Here is a 15,767-nt window from a genome sequence, read left to right on the forward strand (position 1 = left end):
TGTGTGTTTTGCTTTAAATGGAGACAGGCATCTGAACTTTTATTAAGGGTTGGATTGTTCGTGTAAATATTATTAAATTGAATAACTAATGTTACTTCTGTTTTTTTTTTAGTAATTTATGAATATACAGGTTATGGGCAACTGGCTCGTGGAGGTGGGCAGCAAAGTCTTAGCATCACTAATTCTACTTTGGAAAGTGCAATTGACTGTCTCACTGCTGTTTTTATTTTTAAAAGTACCAACCCTTGTCTTGTTCTTCGCTGGGCCAATGTAAAACATTGTTCTCTTGTAGGCTCCAGCAGCATCAAGACAAAGACCTACTGCTAAGCTCATCTAACGTGCTTCTAGTTAAGGAGGCTCATGGCCTGCCTCCCTGCTCCAACTCGCCACAGCGGTTCGCATCTTTCAAGTTCCACTTGCTACCACTTCCTCTTCGTAGGCACACCTGAAGGGGAGAAGATGAAAGTGTGGTACTTATAAACATGTAGTTTATTATATAAGGATTCCGCCTTTCCTGCAGGACCCTCCCAACATTTTAAAAACAGAGGGCGCTAAAGTGGTCGGGCTGAAAAGCCTGTGTGCATCTCACAGCTCAAGAGCTTTGAGAGAGAGCGCTAATCCCCCTCTTCATTCCACCAAACTCTCAGTCTCCAATGCACTGGTGCATAGGTGATTGATGGTTATATGGAAGGTTACAATGCACAGTCCAATGATGCTACATATAGCTCTTTTGGGGGGCTAGCTGGCTCTGAGTGTTTAGGGCCAGCTTAAGTCCTAGAACAACCTGCCTGTGACTCTACGTGGTTTGTAGGCAGCAAATTCTTTGAGCACTACACTCTTTCAAGCATTACGCAGTCACTCTCGCTTAATATGTGAGCCCTCATTCAAAAGATATTCTTAACAGGCTGTATTCTCATGCCTTCCCTTGGCCCGGGTTTGGACAAATTCAGATTATAGAGTACTGCAGTTTGATGGACCTGCCTCCATATATAGTTGCAGAAAAAAGAACATCTGAAGTCCTGAGACCTGCTAAACACAAGTATGAGGCAGACAAGGCAGACACGCTCAACGTAAGCACAGACGGCATTGACTCATAAGCTGTATTCATAGGTCCTGATTGAAGACCCCAGGAACAACAAAATCCGATCAATGGATTTATCTGAATTTCCATGATTCTGTATGTCTTTTCAATGCACAGGAAGCAAATTCTACAACAAATATATAAACAACCTTGACGACCTGTTGTGCTCCGTATTTCTTACAGCTCTAAGTAGAACACAACGAGAACACTGTAATAGGACAGAGTTCTGAGGTGTGAGTTTTACCGCTTAAATGAACTTGTAGGTCAGTCAGATCGTTTTCTAAAACAAATTGTATCATGATACTTGCAAATGTGTTCGAAATATATACAGAGTAGCTCTTACGATCTGGAAGATCCTTTTTGTTGTCCAATTTATCTGCACGGCTACACACACCACTGTGCATTAATCATGCAATACGTGTTGATTGTAGGATAAGCGAGTTATGACTCTTAGCTATCTGCTGCTGTAACCAATGCTGAGTTTGAAACATCCTAGAAAAAGTTGGTAGTAATTTTTACATATAGAATGCAAGAGTGAACAAATGCAACGCACAAACTGGACATGAAACACCCACTGTAACTGAACGAATCCTCAAAACACCGTTATTGTATGTTTTCTTTCTTCTCAAAATTGTTAATCAATAAATGCAAAGCTTTGAAGTAAAGGGAGATACGAAACAGACCGAGATCATCAAATGGAATGTTGTCCTACCCTAGAGGACGTCTCCATACTATAGAGAAAGCTGTATCTTCTTGTATGCGCTATATAGCAAAAGTTATGTAAACTTGGGCACTCGCTCGTCTTTCATGGGGCATTGCCTTACGCACGTGGCCACATGCACATGGCACATTAAACGTGGCACGCTACAGACACCTTCAGCAGTTTGTGCTAGACAGCACTGTGCAAAATACTACATAGAGGGCTTTGGATCAGACCCTTGCTCATGATTGGTTGGCTTTTTTGTCTGTCTCACTTCCATTCACATTATTGGATGCTTTCCTTTCTATTCTAGTATTTGTCCCAACCCTGGTGCATTTCTTCTTTACATTTGCTTTTGATTGAATAAGATGTATCCTTCCACTGCTTGTGCCATGGACCTGTTTTTTTATTTCTTTTTAACTTTAATTTCTAATTTAGAGTGTATGTCCTGCTCCTTCCTTTGCTTTTTCTGCAGTGAGAAACGAGCCATATATTTTCCCACACTGACTCCGTCTCTAACCTCCCACAATCCTGCCCAAAACAGCTGTGTGGCGATTCAGGCACCAGGTTAGGTGATGCCTTTAATTGTGGAGCCTGAACCTCCACCACCTCGTCTCTTTCCTCTGTCCTTGTCTCCTAGTATTCCTCTACTCTACACCAGCTGATGAACGGAGGGCTTGGTGATCTCCTGAATGCTGTCCTGCAGTTCTTTGCTGGTCCTCTTGATGCCCCTTTTCCCCCTGTGTTCTCCCCCACCTGCAATCCTACTCCCCATCGATGGTGGCCTCCACTGATGGCTTCGACAATGTCGGGTACTTTTAAAAACTTTGTTTTCTATACTTTCAAGATGTCCACCCAAGCTGTGTGACTCAACTTGACGACACAACCAGATGAGCATCTTCAAGATAAAAAAACAAAAACTTTTCATACTTTCAATATAGCCACCATGTTGCCTTCTTATGTTGCATTATGAACCCATCTTGAACGTAATAAAGCATTGTTTACTATACTCAGAAAATGTCTGCCAGGTTGTGCCATCAATTTGCATACAAAATATGAAGATCATTTTGAAACTATTTAGAGAAAATAATTAAGTATAGAGAACATTGCTGTCCAGATAAAACTAATAGTTTGTCAATGCCCTCAGATCTTAAAAGCATCTAGCACTGGCAAGATGCCACAAATAGGTGGGACTGCAAGTCAAGTGACAAAAATGTGTTTGCCAATGGGTCTTTCTTTTTATTCGAGCTGCTGGAAATTGTTTTACCAGGATGGGAAATCGTTTTCACACACTTTCATTAAATATTACGTGCATTGGAGTTACTAACCTGGAAAAAAAACAACTCTACTTTTTGTAGGAGCAACTGTGCAATCCAGTACAGGGAGGTCGTGCAAAATGTTTGTGAATACCATCAAACATCTACATTTTTACGTGGCAGTTTTTCCACAGTACTTACCTTATCCTTTTCTGGAGCTCCACATATGCTTCCAGATATTCCCCAGCCATTAGTGGAAATTAGCACCATGGACGTCGATTCACCAAAATGGTAGGGGTAGCGGAAGTGACATCACATGACAGGATGTGACATCAAATGACCTTTGCCCCCGAAGACCTCATGTTAAAAAATGTGCCAAAGTAAGTGACATTGTTGTAGTAAAAATAACACATACAGGGTTAATAAAAAAACATTAACGCACCACTAAAGCAGATTACTATTTTTGTTATATACCACATATTAACTGTTGTATTGCAGTAGCGGCTCACATAGGGCGTGCTGCGGGGCGGTGGGCGGTGGAGGGTCAGGGTGGCGGGGTAGCAAACACAGACATACGCCGAAACGGAGGAACGTAATAATTACTTTCCTCTGTTCCGTCGTATGTCCGTGTTTGCTACCTCCCCACCCTGCCTTGCCCCTCCCCTTCCCCGCCCACTGCCCCGCAGCACGCCTTATGCGAGCCGATACTGTTGTATTGCCATGACTTGCTAGGAGTGCAGACTTGATATGCCAGGGTGCAGCTATCATTCACACAGTTACAAACATCTTATTGGCAATTAGAAGCTAAAATGCACAAGCATGCCCCAAATGTCCATATGATCCTTAAATAGCCTCGCACAACCATCATATGCACACCCACACCCAACACATTCTGTGTTATAGCCTCATCATTTCTGGTTTAGATTCATATGTCACAAGAAGCCTATAGTATGACCACCTTCCTCCAGCAATGGACTTTTCACCTAATGTTTTTCATGCGGGGCAGTCTAATTAGTAAACTAAAAGCAAAGTAAAACTACAACACTCAGAATTCATTAGGTGATCACATGTAAGTCTGGGACTGGAAGAAACATCCATAATGATATTGAAGGCGGTAGGCCCACTAGCTGCTTCATAGGCACATTAAGAGCTATAATACAGGCAGATAATCCCTACCTTCACAGGCTCATCATGGATAGGTACAACCTCACATGTCCTGTGCCCTCTTGACATGAATAAGTGTGCACTCAGCTGCTGAGTGCATCCTCTCCATGTGTAGATATAGCCTGAATCATACAGTACAGCCTCCTCGTGTTAAGGTTTAGACTTCAATGCTCATTGTAGCTTCTCCGTGCAATATTACAGCTTCTAATGACTAATGCAGTATCTTCATGCAAAAAGTTGGGCTCTAATGCCCAGAGCAATCTCACCATGAGCAAAATCCGGGGAATTTAGTAGTAATTGTCAGGACGTCACAACAGCACTTTTCCAGACCTGGCTTTTCCAAATCATTGGGAGCTGCTGCAATTAGCTCATCAAAGTATGCCAAGACTACAACTACCAGAATGCACTCAGTTATATGAACGTCCAGGACTAGAAAAGAGGTGTCCTGCCATCATGAAATGATCCCGCAAGCTCTAGGCATTTTTTAATGTAGTGTGACACCAGGTAAAACAAGCATTGGCATAGCCAATAGGTCTCGCCTTTGGGACCTTATGTGTTTAACCATGCAACAGTTCATGGTGTTGCACCAAGGATATTGTGCTGCATAACTAAATACTTATAAGGTCCCAAAAGACAGGCAGGAACAAAGATAGAGTTGCCTTGAGTTTGATGACGGGGGTTGTTGCAGGTAGAGGAGGGGAGGAGAAACAGCCAGCAGAGAATGGAGGTACGTGAGAGGTAGGTACATGTAGAGGAAGGTATGAGGTAGGAGACATTTATAGTGAGGGAGAGACAGTGGGGACCAAGATTGGTTGTTTCCCATGAGACAAAGGCAAATAAGAAGTAAGACAGAAGAGATTAATGCATTCAGAAAAGAAATATGGGCAGTAAAGGTTACGTGCGGGGGTGACTAACTAACTACACAGAAAGGGGTGGCATGAAGGAAGAGGCGCAGGCAGACAGGCAGGGAGAGAGCCATAGCAACATAGTGTGAGAGAAAGCCTGGCAAGTAGGGGAGGGAGGGACAGATGTGGAGATGGGCTATGGCAGTCACAGAAATGGCAGGGACAGATTGGAGGAGAAGCGTGAGGGATGCCCTCAAGTTGGGGTGGGGTTGGAGTCAGATAGAGTGAGGGAGTGAGCCAGCAGAGACAAGGAGAAAGTGAAGGGCATGCTCATGGGAGGCAGACAGTGAACACTGACAGGCACAGATGCGATAGGCAGGAATGGAGAAACGTGCACAAATAGAGTGAGAGGGAGGGAGGGCTTGAAGAGAGGCATGTAGTTTTACAAGGTCAAAGAGAGACAGGCTAAAGTTAAAGAGAGGCACCGGCGCATGCTGATAGCAATGGGTTTGCAGACTGAGTGCGAACTGGCAAAAACAGACATGAACAGAGGGAAAGAGATACAGGCAGATTGAATGGAAGTGAATGGGGAGAGTTTTGACAGGGAGATTGCACAGAAGAGGGACACTGGTGAACAGGACATGGCAGAGAGGAGCAGTAGACATGCAGGGAGAAAGGCAAAACAAGCAGAAAGAAAAAAATATATATATATGTAGAGAGGCAGTTGCTGACTGGAGGGAGACTTAGAAAAAGACGGACATAGAAGAGAGAAAGGGATAATTGGGAAGAGAGCGGGACAATGGAGGAGATATAGGTTTTCCACTGATGGGCAGAAGACGTCGAGATGTGAGTGTGAGAGAAAGAGAGGAGAGAAAATGTGTAGAGAGGATACATACAAGTAAGGAAAGATGGTAGAGAGAGCAGGGTTAAAAGAGAAAGAGCAGATGGCAGAGACAAGGAGCGTTGAAAGAGATGGGGAGGACCGGCATGTGGGGAGTGAGAAAGAGAGGTGGATACTGAGCAAGATAGAGAGTGGATAGGTAGCTGGAGAGGAGTGGAGGAACAGAGCCAGGAACTGGAGAGGTGATCTGGAGGCGGAGAGCGCAAGAGGCTGGAAGGAAAGGGAGAGATGCAGTCAGAGGCCCTGTGTCCACAGTGAGCAGTCTGCTGGGGGTTGTGTCCAGAAAGTGTCGCGTGGAGGGGGCGGGGCTTGATTAGGTCGCAAGTGATGCGCGACGAGGACACGGAGCAAGTGCAGTACAGCGAGTGCCAGTTTGCCAGAGAAAATAAAAAATACAAATACTGAGTTAATAATTTTTAGATAGGTATTGCAGTGCACATCCTTGTAATAGTCTCTTTGACTGCCTTTAAATTATGCTTAAAAGCAGTGTGCATCCGCGTAATATTACTTGTCTGTAAGCTGTTGTGTCAAACGAACAGGGCTCAGATGAGCAGCTCACACGGGACAGCTCGGGTGAGACTGGATACAGAGCACAGACTTCAGAAGGACAACATTCAAAGTTGCATCAAAGGCTACTTAAATAACAAGCAGCAGCTGTTTTCAAGCACACTCATGCTTTGTGGCACCATCCACCTTGTGGGAGCGAACAACAGCCAATTAGCATGCGCGCCGCTCCTTGCTCCCGCAAGGTGGATGCCGCCACAAGCACGAGTGTATGCTTGAAAATGAGCAGAGCGGCGGCTAAAGGCCCTCCTATGCGTAGGCGAGACCTAAAAACACCAGTAATTCTGCACTATTGCAACTTTTTCTCTGAGGGAAAGGAATTACCACTGAAATTTGTGTTTTTGCTTTATGTTGCTTTGCTATCTACTGATATATTCCATCATGTTTTACTTGGCGAAATGTATCCATTGAAATCTCACCACGTGCATTCATAGCATTTGAGGTAATGCAAATTCACACTAACTCCAGTTTTCAGGCTAATAGTTACCACAACCAAGACAGCAATGAGTGCCACAAGCTTCATCTCAACAAAGCCCATATCACTCTAGTATTGCACGAGACAACTTGAAGGAGCATCAAAGCCTGAGGCTCTCAAACACTTAAGCTTTACAGCCCACTTTAATAACAAAACGAGGGCTCATCTGTCCAAGGCAGTGGGCCCATGGTTTGTGTTCCTGTATGCACAACTAAAAAAAATTTACATTGAGGCTTCTCTCTTTTGAAGAGACGCACAGCCAGGCTATTAATGGGAAGATTGGTGCACAAACGAGTGCAGCTTCCTCATGGTAGCCAGGAGCATCAAACAAAAATTCAAATTTTCATATGGGAACACCACCAGTGATGTTTACTGCCAAGCTCGCCAATCATGAGAACCCCACCCGAGCCGCTGTTGAACGAAAACCCTGCATTTGAAAGTAGAGTTCATAGGACAATCTCAGAACACAGACATGTGTTCTTGGCTCCCAGTGCCAGAAACTCTTTTGGAACTCCTAGAAACCAGTAAACAAGGCCCAACCCTTGTCCACGATTATCCATCACCTACAGAACTTCCACAAAAGACAAATATGAAAGCACTTGTCAAACAACCTTCCTTGCCTTAGGTTGGTAATGCTCTGTGATTAGACAAGTCAGCACTGTCTTTAGACAGAGTCTAATGGTCACAAGAAAACGCTGGAGTCTACAGTGCAGGTGTGAGATTCGAGAGCCATGGGGCACATCTACATTTGGGTATGGTAAAATTCTTCTCCCCTAAAATCTCCACAAAGAAAACGGAGAAACGATTTTTATTTATGCAAAATGCATAAGGTCACTAGATTGCCTGAAAACTGAAAGCAAGGGTATAGCAATAATATTAAATAAAGAGATAATCGCACGACTTGGAGGAGAAAATGTCTCAAAGTTGTGGCTCACATTGTTTTCGCTGTTCCACAAGATATTTTCTACTCAACCCAGTATCCAGAGAGAAAAATCATGGAAAGAGCATAACTGTAAATTCTGCTATTCCCGTATTCCAGAGAAGAGTTCATATTTAAGCCACAAAAGGCAAGTAACTCTTTATTTTCCCCATATTTCAGATCAACAATGCACTACCTATGGAGAGTTTCAAGGCACAGTTTTACTGTATTACGTGGGTGGATTTTGGCTTAAGGGAAACACTGCAACTCGTTAACATGCCTAGATATTGTCCACAATTTAGCATATGCAAAAAGCATAACTACTTCATGCGTATGACGCTGTAATTTAACTTCACCAAAGGCCACGAGCAGTGTGTGCAATGGATGAAAACGCCCACAAAATGCTGGCGAGACCCCATCTTACAGTTTGTGAAAGGCAGCTCAAGCCTGCATTGCTACGACGGCCAAGGCTAGCTTGAAGCATTTACAACATGTTGGTACACTGTCCGTGCTCGAGTATGTGTGAGGGCGACGTCAGATCTAGTGGGAACATGTTGTATGAGTAATGGTTGGTGTTAATAAAGCGATCCCTTCCACAACAGCAGGAATAAACCAAACGTAAAGCAGTCAGTTCACACACCCACAGGTGGGCACCCATGAACGCAAATGAACAGTAGCCTGGAAATCACGGGCACATAAATCGCCTATAAACCCACTTTGAATGATTAGGAAAAAAAGACTAATGAAACAAGAGCTAACGCTGAAGCCGGACGAAAGTGAAAGTGATCGCGATGCACTTAATGAGGCTGAAAGTGATCGCGATGCACTTAATGAGGCCAGCAGAGTGACGAGATCTGTGGTGGGGGAGGGGGAGGGAATTGAAGCGTGGAGAGAGGCACGCAAAGCGCGCGCCCGCGCACATGCACTCAGCCTCTAGGCCGGCCATGGCAGCATCTGGTAGCACTTTTTTTTACCCCTTTACAATAAGTCGAGCAAGCAGCTTGCGCTGCTCTAGGCTCGACCTAAAAAGGACAAGTGCCCAATTGACAAAGCTGACAAAAGGCAAATGAATGGGAATGACCAAATTATGGCCACAATACAACGAGGATCTATTTTCAAACTATGTTTAGGACAAGGAGGGATGCAAGTAAATTGGACACTAAAGCTTTCAATGTAGTACGCATAACAACATCTTTGTGCTTTACTTGCTGCATTTCTTTACACCCTAACCTTCGGCACACTATTGCTGAGGGAAACACAAATAGGTTCAGCATCATTCAGGAACGGCAACTCGTACTGTGAAGTGGTGGGATGTGGTGTGGGGGCAACACAAAAAAAGACAAATAAAAAATAAATAAAATTGCAATTACCTGCTCCAACGGCCGCCGACTTCCTCCCGATCCTCGCCAGGAAGCTGGTGCACACTGCACAGGCTTCCAGCGCCCAATCTCAGCGCTGCTCACATGCTTAGAATACTATTCCCAGCATTTGAGCAGCGCTGGGATTGGTCTGAGCACCTCGGTTTTGCACTCAGACATAGACTGGGAGCCTGTGTTGGTTCCTGCACAGCTAGGTGGAGAAAGGCTAAGTGCGCATGACGGTTTGGCCGTCCCTCTGGCATTTAGCAGTGCCCACCACTCCCCCCTCCTCCCTGGTGCCTCATTGTCACCGTGGCTGTCGCCGCCCCTTCCTCAGCTCGACTGGCAGGCAGCCTGCAGGACGCAAAATAAAATGATAATAAAAACGTTTTATTAGCATGTATGTCCTTGCCTCTCCTGCCTGCCTTTCAACAGCGTGGCGGGGGGCGACTCTCCTCGGCCATAAGGGAGGAGCCGCCACTGGCATCATTATGACAAATCCACATAGAAATCCACATTCCACTGGATGCGGATTTTCAAATAGCCAAGACTCTTCTTCTATAGTCACTCTCCAAATCAGACTTTCTATGCAGCCCTTATTCTGTGTACTGTTGCTGTACCAGGTGTTATGCCATTTGTAGCCCAATACTGGGCTATGCAAATTAATCTCTGGATTTTGCTGTACAATATCAGCAGACCTCATGCTTTTCTGTGCATAAATAACCTGCACAGAAAAGACTGCAAACTATACGCAGTCCTCTCGAGGCAGCACCAGATCTGTATCCCCAGTACTGCTGCCCAGCCCTACCTCAAACATAGGTGAAGAGCGAAAGAAGTGTCAGCCACTACAACTCACCTCACCTCTTTACGCATGCCTTTAGTGCGCTACAAGTAACTGCAGGTGGAGCAGCAGATATTTCTCCATTCCCATAGAGGACCTCAAACCGTGTTGGAATTCTGTTTGAAAAACCTCAAGCGAGTCCATTCTTTAGCCACAGCATTGTATCATGTGGGTGTCCACCCCCAGATGCTGTGCACTGGGGTAGCTGCAACCTGGAATTGAAACATGGCTATAGTCAGTTTCACATGGGCTTGTACTGGGGAGTGAATTACTGCAATTAAATATCACAATTCATGTAGTTAATTAGTAGCATAAAGGCAAGGACTCAAACACATTGTTATACAATGTTTTCCCAACATCTTTAAACAGGCCCACAGCTATGCTCTGAAATGAGGATGTGAAACACTGTGTCAAATGTTGCACAAAATAGCCCCTCTAACAGGGCAATGAAGGCAACGAACGACCTGCTTGGGGCCTGAGGGGGCTATAGAGGTGGGCTGCTAGGTCATCTGTTAAATTGGTGCAGTTTCACACTGCATGTGCTTATGTTGTATCCAACCACAGGCAGCTTCCTTTTAAAGACGCCAAATGGAAAACAACAGAATCTACTTTCTGTCACTGTCTTGACATCCACAGGGAGCAAGGGGTCGCAAGGGCACTGCCAGGAGGAACACGCTGGGGTCACAGGTGAGACCCCTGGTGACCCCAAAAATGTTCGTGGTGCCCACGGAAACCATTGAGAGCTCAAGGGGGGTTGAACCAGCAATGCAAGCACTTTGAACTATGTTGTCTACAAGTTTACTTTAATGTTGTTACCCTGATTTGCATATTTAGCGTGTACTGATCAATATGCGTCCAGTACTGCATAGTATTTGAATTGAACATGCACAGGCATACTTGTCTTGTTTTTGTTATTTCACTCAATTTATAAAATTTATACCTGAAAAGATACAATTGGTTACGCAGAAATGTGTTTTTAATTTTTACAGCCATACCAACTTCAAACATTGCTGTATTTTGTATTCATTTAATTACAGAATACTGCCTTTATGTGCATGATTTTTGTAATTTACTCTTAACGTAAAGATGTCTATTAAATATACCTTAAGTGTAGCCGTGTTATTCCTACCTGTTCTTAGTTGATTGTGATGGGATGAAGTCAACACAATAGGTAAATAACCCTTAAATAAATGTATACGTAGACATGTCTGAGCTCGTAATTTTGCTCCCTTTTGCTATTAGGAAATATGAATTACTATGATACTGAATTTTTTAATATAAATGCAGATACTTTTGTGAATTAGAATTCTTCCAGAATGCCTTGCCCCAACACATCACCAAGTTAGTAATATTGCAGTGGAAGCCTGATTTATGATCTCATTTAATCAGCTCATTTTGAGTTATTTGAGAACATATTTCTTAAAATGATCTAGGAACATCTGTATAGCACTAGAAATGCACCTTCATTGAAAAGGTGACATCTCAGTTAATTTACCAAGAGCTGCCTTCTTGCTGTTACCTGTAGTTGGAATGGGTTACTCTGGGTTTCTTCATAGTATGTATATGTGTTTCTTCAGTTGTGTACTGCAGTTTGTTCTTTGGACTTCTTGACTGCCTGAGGTGTGTCTTCAAGCAGGTTTGATCCGTTCCCGAGTCCGTGGTGCAGACGTGTCCCAGGCCGGGGTCCTGACCTTCCTAGACAGCCATTGTGAGGTGAACAAGGACTGGCTCCTTCCTCTGCTGCAAAGGATAAAAGAGGTATGTTCCAAAGGAGGTTTGGGTAAATAAACAGAAGGGTACAAGAAGGGCTCATGAAGAACTCAACCAGTCATAACAATTACAAAACTTAAATTTGGGTAGTTTGCGCAAAACTGTTACGAGGTCCCACTATAATCAGGATTTACTAAGCCCCAAATGTCTCAAGTGGGGTTGTTTACCTCTGGCATCCTGGGGTCTCCAGACACACAACAGAGGTCAGGTGCACGAATTTTAGCACTTGAACCTCAGGATGGTGAGGCAGAGAAGTTCAAGTCTTACCCCAAGGTGCTGTGGGCTGGATACTCTGAACTCAGCATCACAAACTAATACCACCCATTAACCCAATTTGCAGCCAGTGCTGTTACTTTGAAAAATAATACGTACTTTAATACATACACAGTTAAATACTGTGGATTAAATTTACAAATCTGTATATAAACAATCCGGACCTATAGAGTTAGTCATTTTCTGCATGACATTGCATCTCAGGCCTGATGTATTTGACATGGGTGTTTCATAATAATGGGGTTTACAGGATTTATCACAAAATGTTCATAATTTCAAAATCAAGCCTACAAACTTGGACACACATTTTTCAAACAAAACAACCACGTATACAACATTTGAAATTGGCTTTCCAGATTGTAAACATCAGGCTTGCTACTTTTGTCAATAATGTTTCATTATGTAAAAATGTAGGGCCTACTTTTCACAATGGGACTATGTCTGGCTATTACATTTGACCCACTCATTTAATTGTTCATCAGATCAGACCTCTGCTCTGGATCCAGGTGACCCATAATGTCAAATGCTACTCAAGCATGCCTCCTCGGTGGTGCTTGTTAGGAGTGTGCATACTCATGGAAGCGATGTTGCCAAATTACATGAAACGCTTCCACTTTGGATGTGAGGATGCATTTTGCACTAGAAAAAGCTTCACGAAAAAACGAAAATACCAGAAGCAATAGCTGCTCGCACTCTCTCATGTGCGTTGTTCCTGTGTGTTTGCTGTACATTTTTACCACAAACTGCTCGGAATTACGTGATGTGATAAGATAATATAATTTCGTGAATTTTATGTAAAAGGTAATGCAAAATTACCGAAATTGCACTTATCATGCCTGTGTAATGCAAATTTCACCCGGGCCTAGTACTCACAAGTACAGAGGTCAGTGATCCTGCTGACTTGTGTGCATTTCTCATTATTGTGCCAGCACCTGCCACTCTTCTCAGTGGCGTAGCTAGGCACCCTTGCCTTTGCCGCAGACGCATGTAGGAGCGGGGGGAGGGTAGAGCCGCCCTTAAAACCCGTACCGCCCGGCCCGCCCCCCCTTGCTACACCACTGACTCTTCTTCACTAGCAGTCTCACAGTTCCAAGGAGTGATGCAACCGCAAATGGGGTGAATCAAAAGTTAACACTTATTAAATGCAATGAGGCAAACCCATGCTATCCAATGGGAGAGGTAGGCCTCATAGTGGTAAAAATGAATGTGTGAGTTTCCCACTATCAGGACATGTCCAACCTTTTAATTCAATGGGGCGAATCAAAAGTTAACACTTATTAAATGCAATGAGGCAAACCCATGCTATCCAATGGGAGAGGTAGGCCTCATAGTGGTAAAAATGAATGTGTGAGTTTCTCACTATCAGGACATGTCCAACCTTTTAATTACAATGCACCCTGCCCTGTGGTCTGTGTAGGGCCTACTTAGGGGTGACATATAAGTAATACAAGGGGAGCTTAAGGCCTGGGAAGGGGGTTACTTTGCTAAGTTGAATTGGTAGTTTAATAATGCATACAGGCTGCAATGAGTGGGTGTCACAATAAGTGCTACAGGCCCACTAGTAGCATTTAATTCAATTGCCCTGGTATAAGGTATACCCCTTTGCTAGAGACTTATAAGTACATTAAATATGTCATCAGGTGTAAGCCAATTTTACCATGTTTCAGGCACCCCTAGCACTGCTTAGCAATGGCAAAGAGTCCTAAGGTCAGTGAAGACAAATCCAGAAAAATAGGAGGGTGAAGGCAAAAAGGTTGGAGGATGACTATCCTAAGGCTGACAGCCTAACACCTGTGAGGTGGGAGGTCATGCAGATTGTGTTGGTCTAGAACAGAAAAAATCAACAGGAAGAAACTCGTAATCCCATTTGAGACCCGGGTAATGTGGTAACAAACAATAACATCTCAACAGGTAATATTAATAGGACAATCTAAACAAATTTAAATAAATACATAAAGAAGGCAAAAAAAGAGAAAAACACCAACATTGGATATCAAGATCTGTATTAGATGTTGTAGCATAAAAAATCACACAGGTGCACACATGGTGCTCTTGAAAAGGTGAGTGGCATAGTGAGGCATGTGTTATAGTGACAGTGCCGAAGGCGTGATTAAAAATGGTACATAATATGAACACTGGGGTCAAAATCAATTTGAAACATGTCATGAACCAAAGATGCTGTAGGAACGCTGGGTTTTGTTGACAGTGTTTCAACCTAGGTGACTTCAGGTCATCATCAGGACGAGAGTACACAACTTATTTGGAGATTGCTGTGAGAAGGAAAAAGAAGGAGAAGGAAATCAGGATGCTTTTGGTCTGACATGCAGGCATCGTTAGTATAGAAGGGGAAATAACACTTGCGCAAGAAGGATTCACCTGCTCTTTACCTCAGCTGTGTATCAAGACTCTTACCCGAGACACCACAGAATCACCCTTCTTACTTTCCATAATCCAGTTGGTAATGGCAAGTAATGAAACCTGTATGCAGGAGAAAAAGCATTAGATAGTGATATTGTAAAGTCATAGCCTGTGATAATGAGGACCATAGCTTCTGCTTATCTCTGTTGGTGCCCGATCATCCTGCCCACATCTGAAGTGTTTCTGAAAATCAACCTTTGCAGCAGTCACAGTCTATTTGCTGCACCTCCTTAGCTGCAAAATTGCACCTTAGTGACAATGTGACTGGGTCAAGAAAAGTTAGTGCTTCCTCTTTTTGTACACTGCCACAGTGACTACGGAGGTTTGATGGTAAAATGGAGTAGGATATGAGGCTCCCTGACCACTGACCATTAAAGAATCTTGAACATGCATGTCTGTAAACAAGATTTTAGTCATAGATGTCTGCATGGTTATTCTGGCTGGTGCCTCCATTCTACCTAAAAGATTATCCGGAGATTTGAATACATCCAATATCATACATAGACCCTAATTACAATGAGACTCAGAAAGCCTTCAACCTGCCGTCGGAGGCTTTCCGAGTCTCATCGTGGGTTTCACTTTCGACCGCCGCATTATGATGCAGGTGGTCGAAGTGAAACCCCCTGGTCATTCCATCTGGATTCCAACAGGCTCAAGGAGCCCATCGGTCAGTCGGAAGCCTGCACGTAATCCCTATGGACGGCTTTTCCACCATAGGGGTAATGATGTCGGTTTCTGACAGACTTTCCGACATGAAAAGCCTGTTGGAAAACGACATTGGGGGCCCCTAGCAGGGCCCACTTCACCCTGTTAGCTCTGTGTGGAGGCCGAGGGGCACCTATAATGTCCTCCTGTCAATCCCTGGACCACTCTCTGTGTGGGGATGAACAGATTCTCTCTCATTTCTCTATGGGAGCTTGTGCTACAGCCAGTTTACGGCTGCAGCACAAGCTCCCATAGAGAAATGGGAGTATGTGACGGCACCTTGCGCGGTTGCATTGTAATGCTGCGGTTTGGACCGCCGACCGGAGGACAGACGGTCCCGATTCTGTAACGATTTCGGGCGGACGGAAGTCAGCCTGACATCATAATAAGGCCTATAATGTGCATAAAATACTTACAAATGAGTTAAAATAATACATATGTTTCCCAGTCAGGAGTAATAATAAGCAGAGCAAATAAAACTACCATTAAAATAGGCC

At 43.9% G+C, this 15,767-nt stretch overlaps 1 protein-coding gene across 2 annotated transcripts in view; it reads left to right on the plus strand.

The window, feature by feature from the left end:
* GALNT14 (polypeptide N-acetylgalactosaminyltransferase 14) overlaps positions 1-15,767 on the plus strand; it is a 1,097,368-nt gene that overhangs the window by 857,584 nt on the left and 224,017 nt on the right. Inside the window, exon 6 of one of the 2 annotated variants that reach the window (XM_085613021.1) lies at positions 11,741-11,862. In XM_085613021.1, coding sequence (XP_085469147.1) covers positions 11,741-11,862 — 122 coding nt within the window. Of the gene's footprint in view, positions 1-11,737; positions 11,863-15,767 lie in introns of both variants that reach the window. The other variant, XM_085613020.1, reaches the window with a different exon arrangement.

The sequence above is a fragment of the Triturus cristatus genome, chromosome 6, assembly GCF_964204655.1.
Source record: "Triturus cristatus chromosome 6, aTriCri1.1, whole genome shotgun sequence".
Classification (NCBI taxonomy): domain Eukaryota; kingdom Metazoa; phylum Chordata; class Amphibia; order Caudata; family Salamandridae; genus Triturus; species Triturus cristatus.